Below are 19,731 nucleotides of genomic sequence, written 5' to 3' on the forward strand. Positions count from 1 at the left end.
CCTTCGTTAAAGAGTAATTCTTATTAAGGCCTTCACAATTGAAAATTGGCCGGATTATTATCATCTTGATCTAAGAACTTTGCCTGGCTAACATTATATTCATTTGATTTGTCTGTTACCATTGATTGGCAACCAGTTTGTAGTTCACATAACTTTAATAGTTTGTCTTTTCGGTTCAGATTTCAATTAATAAAATTGAAAGTTTTGGTTCTCTGTGGGTTTGTGTGATGCCACCTAACCCTAGGTGTGATGCCTACAAACCCTACTGTGTGATGCTAGTAGTTTTATCCCGGTACTTTCTTGATCCCCTATCCATTTTTTTTTTATCAAATCCTTACTGTTCCTTGAACAATCGGATTCCACTGCCCTTAAAATCCTTGAATCTACCGAGAAACCCTTGTTTCACAGTATCTCCCTTATTTATACTTAGAGAAGAAATTAGTGTTTTCACTTCCTGCATTTTTTTCCCACACAGATAACAGATTCTGCATCGGTAATAGTTGCTTATGGGCATATGATATGATAAAGTTTTTTATTCTCTCTCTGTCTCTGATCTGGCCAGGAAAAAGCACAATATATAATTTGTTGGCCACCTACTTCAGGAAGATGGATGCTTTTAGAGGAATGCAAGTTCTCATAGTGCTCAATGTGATGTTTTTCTGTTAGTGATCAGTACTACGAAGAGACATGCCTGAAACAAGAAAAGGTATTTGGTTGGCAAAATGTGCTGGTATTGAGCCTTGTACTCATCTAATAGATTTGGAAGTTACAGATGGGAGAGAACAAGGAGAGGTGATTTTGACTCCTGCTTTTAGCTTTCATCAAATTTGATTTTTGATAATGTGAGAAGCTTTTTATTATAATTAGCTCCTGTTATGGACTCATTGCTGAAATTTTTTTTTTTTTTGCATGCATTCTCTGTATGATTTTCTGCATTCCACTGCCCCCTAATAACCGAAGGAAAGTCGTAAGTTACTTTCTATATAACATACATACATATATACATATATACATATATATATATATATATATCTATCTATCTATCTATACTATTATTAAGAGAAGAGGGTTAGCCAAAATCTAAAATTTTGACATAAATGACCCTAGAAATTTAATAAACTTTGATAATTAATTAAATCATAAGGACAGTTATGACATTTACAAAATATATTTTTATTAAAAAAATAAATAAAAATATAACCCACAACCCACTTTTCTCTCCCATTATCTTTTCTCTACAATAACCGTTTTCTTTTTTATTTTCAGAAATAAATAGATAAAAAAAATACTTGCACATGCAGAGCATGTGTGGCGAAATGCTAGTATATATATATAGAGGATCAGAGGCGGACGTCCACACTGCCCCAAAAGTGCGGACTTCGATGCTTTTGCTCCTTTCAGGCGGCGACGGCGCGGCGGGACTTGCTGGATAGAGGCCAGGGGTCGATCATGACCTTGTTCTTGCTAGTGGACTCGCCGCTACCAGTTTGCAGTCGCTGCCCAAAACCTTGTAGTTTTAGGTGAGTTCGCTGCCCAGAACCTTCGACCTCGATCGCTGCCCAGAAGCAATCTAGGATGCCTCTGGCCTCCGTCCGGCAAGATTCACGCTGCCGTCGGTGCTTGATTGCTCCAGAAGCATTGAAGTCCGCACTTTTGGGGCAGTTGGGACGTCTGCCCTAGAACATGGTGAATCCCCTGGAGTGATATCGCACCCTTGTCCCAATCATCTACTCAATTGGGGAATTATGTTTATTGATGTACATATATCATGGAACTCCCTAACAAGGTGACATGCAAACGTTTAAATTCAGATCTTAGGGTTGAGGCAAATGCCGGAAGAAAATATAATACCTTGCTGCTTATTATATGGTTGTTTGTTTATGCAGCATTTGAAAAGCAGAGTGTCCTCTTTGCCCTTAATGTTTCAGATATAGTGCTCATTAAGATGTGAGTTTGGCGATATGTATTATTTGTTGTATCAGGGTTCTGAACTTCTGATAGTAATAACTTTTTGCTTTTGTATCTTTCATTCTCCGTTTGAGTAAATCTTTCTGGCAATTTGTATTTAGGTGGTACCATGATATTGGTTGTGAGCAAGCTGCAAATAAGCCTATCCTAAAGACTGTGATCCAGGTATTTTCTCCCTATATTTTGTATGTAAGAAGTAGCCCTCAATTTCTTCAGACCGGCATATTGAACTTTATTCTTGAATTTGCTGACAGGTGATGGTGCGATTGGTTAGTCCACGTAAACCAACTTTGATGTTCATCATCTGTCATAAGACAAGGGTTCGTTTTTCTCTTCTGGTGTTTTTGCATCACTCGACATGGTGCAATTTTCTTTGTACTTGATATTCATCTTTTGGTGTCTTTACATTGGTTTGATTCTTGGTATAAAGCTTTTTGCAGCTAGCCTGGGTCGAGTTTTTGGTAGTGTGGCTGTCCCTTTTGTTTGCAGAAGCCTTTGGAAAATTGAGAACCGGTTATCAGAGAAGACATCAGAAGGTGATTGATATGGTTATACTTTATTTATTATTTTTTGTATTTATTTGATCTCTGTTCTCTAATGCCTTTCCAATCTTTACTCCATATATGGGACTCTGTTCTGAAGCCTGAAGCCCGCAAGGAAACTCTGTTAGGTTAGTCGATCCCTCCTTGGAGGAGAGTGTGATGCAGCAAGTATTGACTTGGGTGTTCATTCACATGCAACTAGAACATGATGCAGCAAACAATTGTTGAATTTGGTGCAGCAAATGTTGAGGATGAAGATGGCAGCAAGACTTTGAAGGTTGGAGTAATTCAAAGTTGGTGCTGCAAATTTTGATAGGCAAGAAACAAACCTATACGCATAGCTTGGAGGTGGCAGCAATATTTGAAAAATAGAGGTGGCTGCTGCTGCAACTTGAATAGGTGCTGCACATGTATGTTGGCAGCAATCTTTGAAGATGGAGGTGGCTGCTGCAATCTGCAATAGGAAGGAAGAAAAAGACTTTGCCTTTTCACATGTATGATAGCTGCCTATAAATAGGCAGCATGGTAAGTCATTTGAAAAAGGCAAGAGCAAACTTGTGTCGAGGCAACTCAGGCAAGTAAGGAGATCGGTTAAGAGCAACTCTAAGGGTCTTCATGTATAGAAGCAAAGTGAGTTGTGTTCAAGAGTGTGTATAGCTCTTGGGGTAGAGTAATCTTCTAGGTTTAGAGAGGGTGTACAAGGGGTATCCAGTTGGATACAAGGGCTTGGGTTGCGTATAAACTTGAGTGCTCGAGTTGTGCATAAATTTGAGCAGTGTAATCTTGTACTTGTGTAGATCTCTTATTAGTGAAGGTGAAACTCTCCGAGGGCGTAGGCAAGGATATTGGCCGAACCTCGTTAAATCTTGTTGTCTTCTTGGCTTGCTTATTTCTTCTTTCTATCTTTACTAATAGTACTTGCGTGACGGGGATTAATTTCCTAACAAACTCCACTACGCAAATTTAATGTAAGATCTCATTCTTTTCACAGATAATTTAAGACATGTAGATGTTTTGTGGGGAAGACTATCCAAGAGTTAAACATGTGGCAATGTGTTATTGATGATTACATGACCAGGTCAAGGTTGTTGCTCTTTCAAGTTATGAAACATTTGTCTATTCTGAGTGTTGCTCATTTAAGGTCGAGAACCCATGCTGCACGTTCAATTCAAGCCACCCCATTAGGCATTTCCTTTTCGAGTGAAACATATATGTTTCTTGTTTGATCAAAATAGGAGAGGTCTTCTGCTATAATGCACATAAGCTTAATGTTAGAAAGAAGTTACTGAATTTACCTCGTTTGCAAGTATAGTAATAAATCTTCTTGCGTCTTTCATTCATATTAGCTCTCTTTATGTTAGCCTGTGTTATAATTCCGCCTTTGTACTTGTCAATAGCGCTATGCAAATGAAGACCACCAACTACCAGACCTTTACTGACAACCATAAGTATGTACTTTTTCCCCCACACTTTCGTATAGCTCCGAATCTTGAATCTTTCCGCTTTCTTTGTCTGAAAAAAGAGAAAAAAACAAAATGAACAAATTTAAACATTTGATGATTATAATGTGTTTGATACTAGGAATACTTACTCTATCGGGATGATCCTCTTCTTGTATCAAACCTTGCTTTTTAACAAAATCAAGTGCATCTTTCATTTTCGTGAATGTGTATCCTTTCTCTTCTGTTGCTTTTACAAAATGGTCCACCGAGAATTTGACCTTCTTCTTTTTGTTGAGTAAGTCCTAGCTTGCATTACTTCTACAATAGCAAGATATATGTGCAGCAGTTCTCGTATTTCGGCTACAATAACAAAAAAATAAAATGATTTGCTAACAAACAAATGCAATGAATACATAAGTGCAAAGATTATTTTTGACTTACTGTTGTAGTTTGGTCTTTCACTTCCTCATCCGCAAGCTATTTTTGAAACTTAGTTAAGTGGAGTATCCAGTTTTTTGTTTTGTTTTTGTTTTTGAACGATAAACATTAAATACATAAATATCAATTACATAAACAAGAAAGATGGAACCAGATGCATTCTTAAAAGAAAGCGCTTTGCCTTTCCAAAAATAATTTCTTTTATCTGCCCACTTATGAATCTTGCCTAAATTCCTCCCTTTTTTTTATTTTTTATTTTTTTAATCCTGGGATTAGGGTTCTAAGGCCGTTCTTGGTGGGTTCCCATCAAAACGTATAGGGGCGATAAGATGGGAAGCGGGCTAGTCCCCGAAAATGCTCGTTAAGTTCAAGTTGGGGCTTACAATTCACTTTGTGACTCATTCCTTCGGTCGTGGACTTTATTTACCCCACTTTAATAGCTTGCGTTTTTACCTCAACGACTTTTTTTTTAAGATTTAGTCAAACTTAACATTTATGTTGACCGTGAATAAAAAGTTAGTAAGAATAGATGGCTAGTTGGTATGAATGGCTGAGATTGAACTTCAACATTAAAATAATATTATTTTATGTCAGTGTTGTTGCACCGTCGGTGCATAGAATCCGTTCCCGTGAACTATTTTAGCGATTTGAGTTTATTCCTGGTAGAATTTGTTATATTCAGACCTAGCTTAGCGCGCTTTTTGATTTGATTCATATTTGAGTGGGAATCAGACTTTGTTGCGAGTGTCGGTAGAGTTAGGTTTGTACATATATCGAAGTTTCTTATCAACTAAGACAATTTCCTAAAACTGAAATTATATTCGTACAAACTTATTACCAATTCATGTGCATTGAATTATAACTAACATACCAAAACTCTTAGTTCTACAAGCCTGAGAATATATAGTATACTTTCATTTTTTTGTTCTTGTAGCCCCAATACAAGAATTGCTGCACCTACATTGCCATTGCAGAAGTTATGCAGGGATTGACCCTACTCCACAAAGAGAGGAAGGTAAAATTCTATGTAAATCATTTTGTAGGAGAATCAAAGGAGAAAGGATACAAATTCACAATTATGGAGGATGCACTCAACTTTGTTAAGAAGCACGGTTTGATAAAAGAAGAAGATTATCTCAATGGAGTAAGCATTTCTACTATCATACACAACACATACTAATGGCAGTCAACAAAGGTCGAGCAGTTGGTGGTATTGATGTGCACAACACTATTGTCAAATATAGAGGATGAACTATTACTGAGGCTGGTATAAAGACAGCAGATATGAATAAAAGATCCAGGACAATATATTCCCGTACTTGTAATACAGGTAAATTCAGTAACTTCTTTCTATCATTAAGCTTATGTGCATTATAATGTTATGCTTAAAATATATAATGACCACACATTTTTTGCTAATACATAAATGAGGACACCTTTTTGGTGTGCTGACTATGGATACAATGGGCAAAAGGGCCATGCAGTTGCATTGACCGGTTACGACATCACAAATAAGAGACTGTCTTACCTTCGTTTCAAGAACTGTTGGTCCAACAAATGGGGCGAATGTGGTTATGGAAAAATCCATTTGCCGATTAGTCAAGAAGCAGTAGACCTTTCCTATTTTGATCATACAAGAAACATATATGTTTTACTCAAAAAGGAAATGCCTGATGGGGTGGCAGGAATTGAACATGCAGTATGGGTTCTCGACCTTAAATGAGCAACACTCAGAATAGATAAATGTTTCATAACTTGAGCAACAACCTTGACCTAGTCATTTAACCATCAATAACACATTGCCACATGTTTACTGTGGTAAGATTCAATCACTCAAAAGTGACAAGAAGTGAAAAATGAATTCGGAGAATACCAACTGTTGATAAGATTGAAATGTTTCATGGTTGTTATAAAAAACTAAACCAATTTTGTATTCGTTTCGACTTCAATCCACTAGGTCAATTATATTTACCTTTATAGCCCCATACGTATATATCAAATTTCTCAAAGGACAACCCTATCGAGACATACAAAATTGGAAAAATCTAACGATGGATGAGATGATTGGAATATTTTATGGATGTTGTAAAAATTCAGCCAATTTTGTTCTCGTTTCGATTTCGATCCATTTAGTCAATTGAGTTTACCATTATAACCATATATTTATTAATTAGATGCTTCAAAGAGCAACTCCATCAAGTCATAAGAAACTGGAGAAAACGACCGTTGGATGAGATGATTGGAATATTTTTATGCGTGTTGTAAAAAATCTAGCCAATTTCGTTGTAGTTTTGATTTTAATCCACTTACTTTTAAGTTATTTAATGTAATTTATAAATATATTTAAACTATTTAATCTTCTCTAATATTTAATTGATAACTTGAATGAAAATTACAATATAAGAGATGACTTATATATGGCACATAGAAAAAACTTAATACAACTAGAAAACAAAAAGAACAATTTATTATAGACTAAAACTAGGAAACCTGATTAAATAAAAATCGGAAATAGAATCCTAAATACTAAAGAATATTACGCTTGGAATTCCAATCAAGATTTTGCTCGAGAATCCTGATATATCCAAAATAGTAATTTATGTTAAAATAAGATTTTGCTCCAAAGAAAGTGATAGATTTTTGAACGCATCTTTTGAGCATGGAAAAAATAAGACAGTCTTCCCACCGTTAGGGGGAGGAAAGACTACTGTCATTTGAATAACGGCGTGAATTTGTGTGGATTATATCCACCAGGTCTAAAGTTTTAAGCTCCCAAAACAAGGAAGATTATACAAGCCCTATAAATGCTCATACACGAGATTATAAGTAAAAAGATCCACATTAGCTACATGACTCATCTATGAGAGATGATTGTCCTAGAAGCGACAATGTATGCCCTAGAAGTGGCATGGGTACCCAATATTAATAAGCTTATTATAGCTAATGCATGCATATAAGAATGTGTGGGATCTATGATTATTGATCATCGATAATAATTTACATTTGGTAGCTACCAAAATTCTTTAAGGGCTGTATGGATGTATACCACGTTTCATTATGAATGTCGACAAAGTATATTACTAGCCAAATTGGAAAGAGGCAATTCCAATGAAATTGAATATATGAAACGTGATGGAATTCTTGGACCTTTAACCCTACACGTAGAAAAGGGTATTTGTCAAAAGTGAAGATAAATCATTGATTATCTTCCCTTATAAGAATGACAATTTTCTATAAATACAGTATAACATATAGCTGTTATATTGACGAGAGATTTATGGCATGTTGTCATCGTATATTATGAAGATCTTAAAGACACATTGCTAAAAGCAAAATCTCAAAAGTAAAGTGTCATTGTAAGCGTATTGCTTATCAAATCCTCAAAGGATTCAAATACATGAATAATTCAAATGCAAGTCCATAAAAGGTCGAAAGAGCCTGAAGCTCACTCATGGAATCAAAGAGTCTTAAGCTAGTTCATATGTACTCATTCCGTTATAGTTAACGTGACCTAAATTGCCTCAATGAGTAATATGACAAGACTACGAAATCGAATTCGAATTATGAATATAATGTTGCAACATATTCTAACTTTCGCAAAGTTATGAATTACTTAGAGCTCTTGAAGAGCTTATATGAGACATATCAATACACAAAGATATTGATGTGTATGGCTAGGTATGCCATGATGATTTTTCAATGTTTTAAACTATACAAAGTTAAATGTGTCAATTTCTTTATATTGTTTAGCTATTACTTTGTGTATGAATTTGAGCATATGAGATTGTTTATAACCTTATCATATGAGGTAAGGCTTATGAAAATCATCTAGTTTCATTGGTATTTCTTAAACTTTACAGGTATGAAAATTAGTGATGAGCCCCTACATGCAAAGCACACATGATCTCACTTCAGTGATAGACACATCAAACTACTATTCATGGTACATGTAGCTTATCACATACATAATTGAGGCTTGCAACAATCAGGGGGAGCATCCGGAAGTATGCTACCTAAGACATATGCGCGTTGTGCTCTTTTTGTCCTTCGACCAAGGTTATTTTTGTCCCACTGAGTTTTTGTTACCTGGCAAGATTTTTAACGAGGCAACAATAAGGCGTTCAATACCATCATTAATTAGTGGACATCCAAGGGGGAGTGTTGTAAATATTATTATCTGTATGGCTGTCCACGTAAATACTCATTAGTTATGTACTTTGATGTAAACCCTACCTGTATATAAAGGAGGCTAATGAGACTGAATGAGAAGACTTCTACTTCCTCCCAATTATTCTCTCTATTTTCTCCCTACTTTATAACAATTTATGATTAATTCCATCATTAAGAAGCCTATTTCAATACAAATTTCCAATATTCAAATTATTCTTCTTAATGTGAAGTCGCTTCTTTCTTTTCTAGATTTTTTGTTGAAATTGGCTAAAATATCGTCCTACATCAGTCTCCTCCACTTGAAAAGAACTCGACCTCGAGTTCCTCTTGTATGTAGTTCGATCATTAGTAGGAATAAAACATGATAAACCATCAACTTCAATATTCTCAAAATTAAAAGGTATCACCATGAGTCCAATACCGTAGACAAATTTAGAATAAGTATCGTGAAACTTGAACTCCTCTACTTGAAAAGGAATGGGCATTGCCTTCTCCTGGGGTTGATCTTGAACACAATTAGGCATGCATGATATGGATATCGATGTGATGAATGAATCAGCTTCCTTGTCTTTAATGAGTTTCTCTTCAATCTTCAAAGTGGCTTCTTCATGTTCATTTTCACACACCTCATGATGGTCATTCTTGATGTTCTTCCTTCCAGGCTTGATTTTAATTTTATGCGACTCCCACCTAAATATATATGTGTTGTCTTTGCAATAACCACCTTTGACTCTTTCATGCCATGGTCTTCCAAAAAGGACATTAGTGTCGTCCATGTCAATCACATGACAAGTAATCTCTTCTTTATAAAATTTTCCCATAGAGATAGGAACTTTACAAACCTCAGTTACTTGTACATATTCATCCTCTCCAAATGGAATCCAGTATGGATCACTCAGCTTCACTGTCGGTAATTGAAAATAATACACATTTTTGTTTGCTACAAAGTTCTCTCGTAGAGCACTGTCAATTATTACCGAGCATACCTTGTCGTTGATGATACATGTAGTTCGGAAGTTGTCGTAATCTGGCGTTGTGAATATCCAACGTTCCATGTTTTTTTTTTGGATTGATGAGGTTGTCTTAGGGCAAATCCCTTGGCATGTTCCTCTTCAACGAAACTTTCTTTGATAGATACTCTACGACCAGAGTCGTTGAGGTTGGTGGTAGTGAACTTCTCCCTTGGATCGTCGTCTGTTAAGGAGCGGGCGATACCCGCTTTGATACCAAATGATGTGGGAAGCATGAACACGATAGTAAGGGGCCCTGTCAAGCGTCGAAAGCCATATGTGATAAATTAGAATCCACTAGCAATTACGGACACAGCCGTAAGAAACACAGAGAAACTTCTCTAATATTTGTTTTTTTTATTTATTGATAACTTGAATGAAAATTACAATCTAAGAGATGCCTTATATAGGGCACATAGCAAAAACCTAATACAACTAGAAAACAAAAAGAACAATTTATTATAGACTAAAACTAGGAAATCTAACCTGATTAAATAAAAATCGGAAATAAAATCCTAGATACTAAAGAATATTACGCTTGGAATTCCAATCAAGATTTTGCTCGAGAATCTCGATATATCCAAAATAGTAATTTATGATTAATTCCATCATTAAGAAGCCTATTTGAATACCAATTTTCAATATTCAAATTATTCTTCTTAACGTGAAAACGCTTCTTTCTTTTCGAGATTTTTTGTTGAAATTGGCTAAAATATCGTCCTACATCAATTTTTTATGGGAGCTTCTATGCATACCTCCAAAATTAGCATTTGGACCGCCTTTCTTATTAGACCTCCAACCTGCTTTTTTGAATATATAATATGCTAACTACACCTTCTATGATTTTCCCAAAATGCTCTTGGGCTTATTATCCAACCAAGTTTAGAGTTTTCGATAAAATTTTAATACCAAGCAACTACAATTGGTCTTCAAATAAAAACCTGGTGCAATTGATCTTCACTCTTCTTCTACAATTGTGAGATGGAGTTTAGAATGGAGTTCATCAAATCTATTATCTTAAGCAAAGACATAGTTGGGGTTAACATCCCCCCAGCCCCCTCTCTATCTCCCTTCCCCCCCCCACCTATTCCATTATTAAAAGCACTAAGATACAATCAATTCTAAATACTAAATCTTTAGAGATATGAATATAACCACTCATTTTTTATATAAGAAAAAGGTTTTAATAGGTCAAATTGGAAATATTAAAGTTTGTGCAGGAAAAAATTTTAGAGGGTTACACGTAAGAATGGTTCTTTTGGAAAAAATACCAAGAGCAAGTCCAGGGAATGTGTTAGGCCATTGCCCGGGCCCCGGGGTAAATCTGGCCCAAGCAATGAGGATGGTAATGTTTGAAGAATTAATCAACCCATTCTCTCCGAGTATCCGACACCATATATCTGATAATTTGATTTTCAAACTGACCCTATTTCAAATTCCTAAACCCTAAAACCGAACTCTAAACCCCTAACCAAATTAATAAAAAGAAAGAGTACTACACATCTCACATTCTTTTTTTTTGTTGAAAGGGACACATCTCAGATTCTTAGGTACACAAGAAAACTTTTTTTTTTTATTGCAGAACTTCATCCCTCTTCCCTCTTAACTTAACATCAGCTCAATTGTCAAGTTAATCGGTTAAGTCTACCAGTTAGTTTTGGTTTGAGATCAATTTTACTTCGTTCCAGTACGTAGCTCCATGATACTACGTCAAAATTGGGTTCATCCTGTTTCTTTTGCCACGGTTTTCATTCTTTGCCCGGAAATAATCCAATTAAAACACCATGGTTACCTCTATGTGGGTGACATACTTTCCCAGCACTATGAACAAAGGTTATTGACCAAAAAAAAAAGAAAGAAAGCAAAAACAAAGGTTGCATACCCATGTGGCTGGCAGATGTGATTTCAATTCCAACTAAACAAGTCCTGAATCCAGCTCAATAGCATCAATTCCTTCTATAATATACAACAGGATATAGAGCAGAAAAGGCTACAAATTAAAAACACAGAAACCAAGAGTTGATGCTTCAATTTCATGTAATGATTATCTCTATCATTAATTGCTCTTTGAATTTTCATGTTCCCATACTAAATCCGTCCCTTGTTAGTGGTTTGTTTCTTGTGGGGTTGCGCCAGACCAACTATATACGTACATTTACATATATTTAATGTAAATATTTTCCTTCACAATTTTCTTTTTCATTTCTCTCTGATCAGCAGTAATTCTTTTCCAGGGTAGAGACCATTTTTTTGGGAATTGTACAGAGACTATGTATAGATACTTGGTTCCGGTTCATATGATATTTAGGCCATGTTTGTTTCTCAGAATCTGGACATGTTTCCTTTCCTGCGTTTGGGACAGCCAAAGAAGGGAAATTGGTTCCCAAAGGAAAGGAAAAAGTGGAGGAAATTGGTTCATTCCCCCTCCCCTCAGGATTCACTTTCTCAATGAAAAGGAAAATGATTCATTTCCTTTCCATCAATCAAACATGGCCTAATTTGAAAGGATCAGGACCAGCCCCATCTCGCGCACAAGGCAGGCATACCATTGCATTAAGGCTAGATAGCTAGGGTCACTTACTCTTACCTGTGCTCGACTATTCAATGCAAACGATTCGGTTTTTCAGGGACCGTTCAATCATTCAATGAAGTAATTTAAGGAGGGAAGTAAATGATGATCAGGACTCAATTAATGTTGTGAAGGAACACTTGCTCCTCAGAGAAATACAACATCTTTAAGTTGATGCTGGCTTTGTCTCTACGGTGTTTCAATCTTCTTAGATATACATGCCAGCTAGCTGCTACAAGGCATTCGACAAAGGCTTGGCTTTTTGCTAATAATGTGCAAGCTTATAGCTAATTTGTTTTAGTGTTCGATCATTCTAGATACGTGAGAGTTATGGCCAAATTTAGGGCTTTCTTATGGGTAGCTAAGAGCGTTGAAATTAAGTGAAGTTGTCAATCTGTAAATTAAAACCTGCACCGCAACTCATACCCCTTTATTCGATGTCATGATCGAGCACGTTGTAATCTGTGGCTGGATCTGACTTTATCTTATTAAAAGCAGTAGCATTCCCTCTTTTCCTTGCTACCATTTTAAAACTTGTTAAACAAGTGCAATGAGCAAATAATGTACCACACTTCATATATATGCGCGATTAGAATTTCGATCAATAACAAAACTTGATTTCATATTAGATAACTACTGAACTAAAACATCAACTGATTGAAAAGGACTCACGTATCTAGTCGATGAAGACCACAATTGAAAAGGAGTTGTGAAGATATTAATAGGAATGTACGCTACCTAGTTGTAGTTGTAGTTGTTGAAAGTTAAATATGGTTTCAGAACTTGCATCTATTGACATTGATTGGACGAAGATAAATGAGTTGGATCTTGAAAACGATGAAGGGAAACAATAGTGCTAATGCTTAAATGACCATTAATGGTGGTATGTACTCCAGGTCCAGATATAGCCAATTCATTTTTAACCACACATGTATGTACGTCAGAAGTGTATCTACAGCTGATATAGATTACAAGTTGTTTTTCCTTTATTGTCCTGGTAAGACAGTATGGTGATCGAACTTGAAGAAAATTAAGATTAAAAGACCTGATGGAGTAGATGAAAGGTATAACTTTGTGTCTCTAATTGCTATGATATCCTGTGCTTAGGACCGTTGCTGTTGTCGGATGTATGGCACTCAAACTTTTAAACAAGGAAATTGGTCGCGAAGTTTTTGAGAATCAATATTCATTAAAGTACCCTTTCAGTTGTTAAAGGAACTTATTACAACGACCAGGTTTATGTAAATTAATTATCAATATTGCTCGTTGTTTAAGTTTGGATACCAACTTGTCTGAACATGATTTATTTAGGTACTATTGATCGATGATAATATATCCTTCTTGTTTCCATAAATTTCTTCCAAATCCTTTGATACACACACATATGCAACTATTTGTACACTTATTATTGAACAAAGAATTATATTTCCGGAAAGGATCGATGTACGCGATTAACTTGTATGAATGTGATCAAAATATTTATGTGACATATGCAAGTGTTTCGAGCACGTACATTTGCGTTTAATTACATGAATCACTAACATGATTTAGGAGCTGATCAACCATCTTAATTCCATGGACTTTTGAGAAGGCTGTATTAATCCGACTCTCCTTGCTTTGCTTAGATCTTCTCATCAGTACAGGTACTGGCAAGACGTACCAATAATACTAAAGAGTCTGTCACTGCAAACTGGCCAGGCTGGACTATTAATTAGGAGCTGCATGCATTGCAGGCCAAAGTTTCTTTTGTTTATTGTGCTCGGTGTGGATGGTAGTAGAACTGGATCGGCGGAAGTTGTTGTATGCTTGTATTATTAATTATTTTTTCGTTAATGTAAGTTCAATAAAGTAAATTACGGTGTTAATCTTCTGTTTAGTGAAGAGACAGATGTCACTATTTTAAGGAGGTGACAGGGTTGGTATAGGGGATTTCGGGACAGCAGATATTTACATCATTTTGGATTCCGTGCCAGTTCATTTCATTCTTGAGTGAATGAATACTAATTCAAATGTGTTTGATAATTACTTGGTCAATTATGCTGCTGGGGACGTACATTACATGCGTTACTCACAAAATGAATCATGCGATTAATTTACCTAGTTCCTACCACCGTCTACAGTAATTTTATTTTTATTTTTATTTTTATCGAGATCACACAATCTTTTTAAAGACTTTTTAGGTTCAGAGACTAATATATGTTAGAAGTCATGTCAAAACGTTTCCTCCTATTCGATCATCAAGAATAGATTGAGATTTAAACTCTAATATACGTCGGCGGGATTTGAATCTGGATATAGGGACACCTGAAAGTTCTTACCAACTCGATCACCTGTGGTGGTTACAAAAGCAAATATTATGTATATGTATTATGTACATATATATTGTTTACATAATGCAGAGTTTGAAATTTTTTCAAAATTACATAATTGATATTAAATTGAAAATTGAACATATTTTCGAAAGTATTCAATTATCAATATGAACAAATATTTATTGAAATATTAATCCGCACTCCACATTTCCATAATTTTAGTAACAAAACGATCATTGAAATTGAAAATTTTAAATTTTGATATAATGTATGAGTCTATGATTGTATTGATCGAGTTGGATGATCTTACACCAGAAGCTCACGAGACTCTGCACAGTCACGCGCGTTCTGCGACATATTTTCGTATAACAAGTTTCTACGTGATTTCATTGATGTCCCTCACACCTGGATCCGGTGGCACAAGAAGTGTGCATGGATTAGTTAGTTATATTTTTGCATGAATCAAATAAATTGATAAGAAAAGTCACCACTTTGCAAAAGCATGCATCAAATCATCGTATCGATCAACACATATTTTACGTGACCATAGAAGCTCATCTGACACAGTAAAGTTTTACAGACCATATTAGGCATATAGTCTATTTTTCATATATTGTGGTCCATATAATAATATAGATGATTGCAAAACGTTCTGCTAGGGTTTGTGCCCTGGCTTCTGTGGCTTTTGTGGGAGTGGGCAATTATTTTTGGACTCCTCATTATGGCAGTAAATTCGGTCATTATTTTGGCGGTAAATATCGGTCATGAAGACGACTATGATTACGGCCTTAAGTACTGTAATAAACACGCAATGATTATGATTATTAGTGCGTACTGAATACCGTCGTAAATGTGCAATGAATTACGGTCGTAAGTACGCAATGATTAACCGTATTAGTGAAACAATAATTATCATCATAAGTGCGTAAATAAAAGCAGATATAATGACAGCTTGTCCCCAGAGTAAGTCATCGCCTATATAAAGGAGGCTCGTCATCCAGGTAATCCATCTCATTCTAACTCTATCTACTCCACTACTTAGAAACGTACTGACTTATGCATCGGAGGGTTTTCTACAGGTACCCCCCCTTCTCCTCGAGCTGACGGTCAAACTCCAAGTCAACACTCAAAGAAAGCTTCCAGATCGTAATTTCCGGTTAGCTCCCACTCCCATCCGCATTCATTGGTGAGTCAAAATCCTCTACGGAATTTTTCTTCACCAACAGCTTCCTTGCTCCATGCGTAGAATTGGCAAAGGCTCACTTTTGGTAAATGACACTAATTGCATAGTATCCGTGAGCAATTGACTTTCGATTAGACCTGAAAATGAACTGGATTTTAAACTTTATTCGCTTTGGATCTGTGGTTGTTGAACGAGTTTGGATTGAAAATTTGATCTATTGGTCAATTTATGATCCAGATCCGTTAATCCGTTCATTTAACAGATCAAATACAGATTTTAGATTAATTTGATATGTTAATGATCCGGTTTGTTTTTATAATAATTAAATCTTATTTTTGTCTTTTCCAAAATATTAAATATTAAATATTAAGAATATTGTTACTTTTAAATATAAAGTAATAAATATACATATATTATAATAAATAAATATACATATATTATAATAAAGCTTTTGCAGAAACCTAAAGGATGTATTCTTCTTAATTAAGCTTCCAATATTGGGAACATGGAAATATGAAGTTGAAGCTTATTGATGCATATGTTCATTTTGTTCTCTAATCCAAGAACGTCAATGAAGTATTAGCATTTTGGTTACCTTAGTTTATTGTTGTAAGGAATATTTTGGTTATGTAATATTTCATGACGTATCATTATAAAAATAATTTTTTAATAATTTATAACGTATCATTATAAAAATTTAATATTATTATGGGTTCTTGCCCAAAAACACCAAAATGAGCCAAATTTTCCCCACTTACCCCAACAACATATTTTTATTCTCACTAACCCAATTTAGAATATAATGACAAATATACCATCAGTCTAATTAAACAACTTCATTTTATGCCATTCTCTCATATCTCTCTCTCATGCACGATACTCTCTCTCTCTCTCTCTCTGTATCCTGTATAGATCATCGGCCACCTTCATCGGAGAAAGTTTCATGGCGACATGGAGAGCTATTCATCGCGACGGCGACTTATTCAACCACGGTGGTGAAGCAGAAGACCCATAGCTCTACACTGTTCGACGTCATCCGATTTGCATAACGGCGGTAGGGATATGTCGACGTCGCTTTCGGCCTCGTCAATGACGCTAAGTCGTCGTTGCTGCTCCCGAGATGTCGCTTTAGTCCGACGCGTGACATCATTGAGGAGGTCATAACCGGCTTCGATGAGATCGATCTCCACCGCTCGACCCGAGGACCCTATCCGGCGAGGGCCTCAGCTCCTTTTGCAAATTCACCGAGCTCCGGCGAGTTTGGATTTGTTTCAGTGACCGGCCAGAGTCGAATTCGATTCAGGTCTCGTCTCCAATTTGATCCTTTTTTTTTTAAAGTAACGGGATAGAAGGAAAGAAAAAAAAGTTTTGAATGTCTATTGGGGGAAATAGACGTCTTTTGGAGGGCAATAGATGTTTTTAAATTGATCTAATATCTTCATTTTTTCTTTAATCAAATTTTTATTTGTCTAATATATGGAAGATTAGTTCCCATTCTGGCTACCGAAAGTTCTATTGGAGGGCAATAGACTTCTATTGGAGGGCAATAGACTTCTATTAGGGGGCAATAGAGTATTGGGGGCAATAAACCTTTTCGACGACCTCTTTGGGGATCTCCGGCGAGGTTTTCAGAAAAATTTGGTGGGCGGCTGCCGGTGACCGGAATCAGGCGAAAGTTGGCTGGATTCCGGCGACCGGTGACTGGCTCCAGTGAAGTCTCCTATGGTTTCTCTCTCTTCCATTTTTTTTTCTCTCTCTCTCTCAGTAATAAAGGGGTGAGGGTAAAATGGTATTAAAAAAAAAAAAAACAAAGCCTTTTTTTATGGGGTATTAGGGAAGACCTCTTTAGAGTGTTTTGGGTAAGAGGAAATTAAAAAGACTTAATGGGGTAAGTGGGAAAAAAATCCCTAGAAATGGGGCATAAAAACCCTTTCATTATTTAAAATTAAATATTCATTAATATAAATTGATCGGATTTTTTTTTTTTGAGGGGAATGGAAGACTGATCCATTGATATTAAAATCATACGACCTCACTCGGTCAGGCTTGAGAGGTCCAAAGACCACCTCATATTACAAATCAATGCTCAAATAAAACGACTAAAATCCAAAATGAACCTCCAAAAAAACTAAAATCCTAAATGAATTGCAAAAATAAAATGCAGAAATTAAAAACTCCCTATCCCTAGACTGCCCTAAAATGGAACCACTGGATTAAACATCTTGACGCCTAAAACCTTCATGGTGTACGTTGCAACACTCAACACAGCCACAACAACATTCGAGGAATAGTACAGGGTAATGAGCAGGATAGGCCACCTTCTAGAAATCCCAAAACCCAGCCCAACCCAAGTGTAGGAGGAAAGGGGAACTGAACCAACAAGGCCCAGTTCACCAGCCTACATTGCAACCCAGATCGGTAGAGGCCCAAAAGCCCACTACCCGAACCCTTCGCCTCCTACCCCCAGATCGACCGGTTCTGACCTTTCAGAAGAGGCGGCCTCCACCCATCACCCCTCTGGCGGCCTTCCACGGCCTTCCCCCATCAAGAGAGCTGGAAGGAAAGCTGCTTTAGCTCTAGCTTGGAGGCACCTGCAATCGAACGAAAAGGAGATCCCAATACGAAGCCTGCTTCACCTCCGGCAAAGCACCGACTTGCGCTTCACCCCTCCACCAACCCAAGTCGACGCCGCTCACGTCAGCTACACACCGTGTGCTAACGATCCAACAAAATAGCCTCAGATGCGGCTGAAATCCCAAAGCCCGATAGCGCCGATCACAAGTTGAAACTGATCCACCACCAGACTGCACCGCCTCCGCTGCAAAAGAGCGATGCCTGTGACGCCCGAGTCACCCAAAGCAAACGGAGATCCGGAGATCGCTGCGGCCCTGCTACCGAAGCCTCTAGGGTTTGGTATGCTCAGCTCCGAGATCTCCGGAGCGACTTCTGTGGTATCGATATTAAACTTCTTATTTTTAAATACCACCAATTGATCGGATTAGCTGATCAGGTATCTGTTAATCCGCCGGATTTGGATTGAGCTATCAATGATCTGCCTGGTTAAAAAAATTTATTACTAATTGGATTTGTATTGCTCTAAATCCGGTACATTTAACAATCTACTTTAAGTTATCTAAAATCATCATAATCAATTTTATGAGATTTTATGAGTTCGACACTAGCTGGTTTGATGATCGATATAGGTGGCCGCATATATATGAAAAAATTTATACAAAAGCCTGTTGCATTGATTACTTAAGAACTTAATCAAACAAGTCCATCTACAAGCTAAGAAAACTCTCCTTTTCACTCAAGAATTTAAGATAGTACCATATATAGTGCTCTGCTAGCTAGCTGTCTAAGTTGTGGTATAAACACTGAGAAACACGACACGGCCTGCTGAACAACATAATAATGCCAATCGAAGGTAAAAACAGCTCCTTACTGGAGGTACTCCACATAATCAACCCACAACGGAGCATCCACCACACTGCTCTCGAAACTATATGGTAAACTGGTACCCATGAGTGCAGACAGGTATTGAAACCTCATTAATTTGCTTCTCTTCTTCATTTCGCCCTCCATATAGGGAGGAAGAAAATGTTAATTTGATGATGACATTTAAGTATCGTCACACTCACTTGCCATATATCTCTACCTGAAACGCTAGTTACCGTACCTGTTCAAAATGAAATTCTTATTCATTGATTCAATACAAAATTCTAGTTTACCTTTTCTTCTCTAAACTTCATATATTATACTAATGCAATGTCCTTTTGCAACTTCACGGCCAAACCCTCCACCCGCAACTATTCGCCGGTATAAGATTTTTTTTTTTTTTTCAAGTTTCACATATACCCCCTTAAATATTGACAAGATGATAATAGTCTGCAGGAAATAAAACCAGTACGTCATCAAATTTGGAGACGAAACGCTATAACTAACTTTAGCAGTTACGTAGAAAGGTTTTTCCAGCTTTATACAAACAGTTGGACTGGATTTTGGTAAACTAGAAATCTAGTCTTGTTTCTTCATCAATGCGTCTGATTTGGGCAGTTGCAGAGGTTTATTTTCTTTCAACTATCATACATTTTAGT

The 19,731-nt window shown here is 36.5% G+C and overlaps 1 protein-coding gene across 2 annotated transcripts; it reads left to right on the forward strand.

Annotated features, from left to right (window-relative positions):
• Window positions 1-115: 115 nt before the first annotated feature.
• LOC112189547 (protein ROOT HAIR DEFECTIVE 3-like) lies at window positions 116-3,850 on the forward strand. Of its 2 annotated transcripts, XM_040514698.1 has the most exons (6): window positions 116-706; window positions 1,887-1,947; window positions 2,070-2,133; window positions 2,223-2,288; window positions 2,409-2,504; window positions 2,611-3,850. In XM_040514698.1, the coding sequence occupies exons 1-6, from the start codon at window positions 688-690 to the stop codon at window positions 2,641-2,643; spliced, it is 339 nt and encodes a 112-aa protein (XP_040370632.1). In that variant the 5' UTR covers window positions 116-687; the 3' UTR covers window positions 2,644-3,850. The 2 variants fall into 2 exon arrangements, with proteins under 2 accessions (XP_040370632.1, XP_040370633.1); XM_040514699.1 differs by lacking the exon at window positions 1,887-1,947 and having other exon boundaries at window positions 116-792.
• Window positions 3,851-19,731: the final 15,881 nt, after the last annotated feature.

Source organism: Rosa chinensis, chromosome 2 (genome assembly GCF_002994745.2).
Source record: "Rosa chinensis cultivar Old Blush chromosome 2, RchiOBHm-V2, whole genome shotgun sequence".
Lineage (NCBI taxonomy): Eukaryota > Viridiplantae > Streptophyta > Magnoliopsida > Rosales > Rosaceae > Rosa > Rosa chinensis.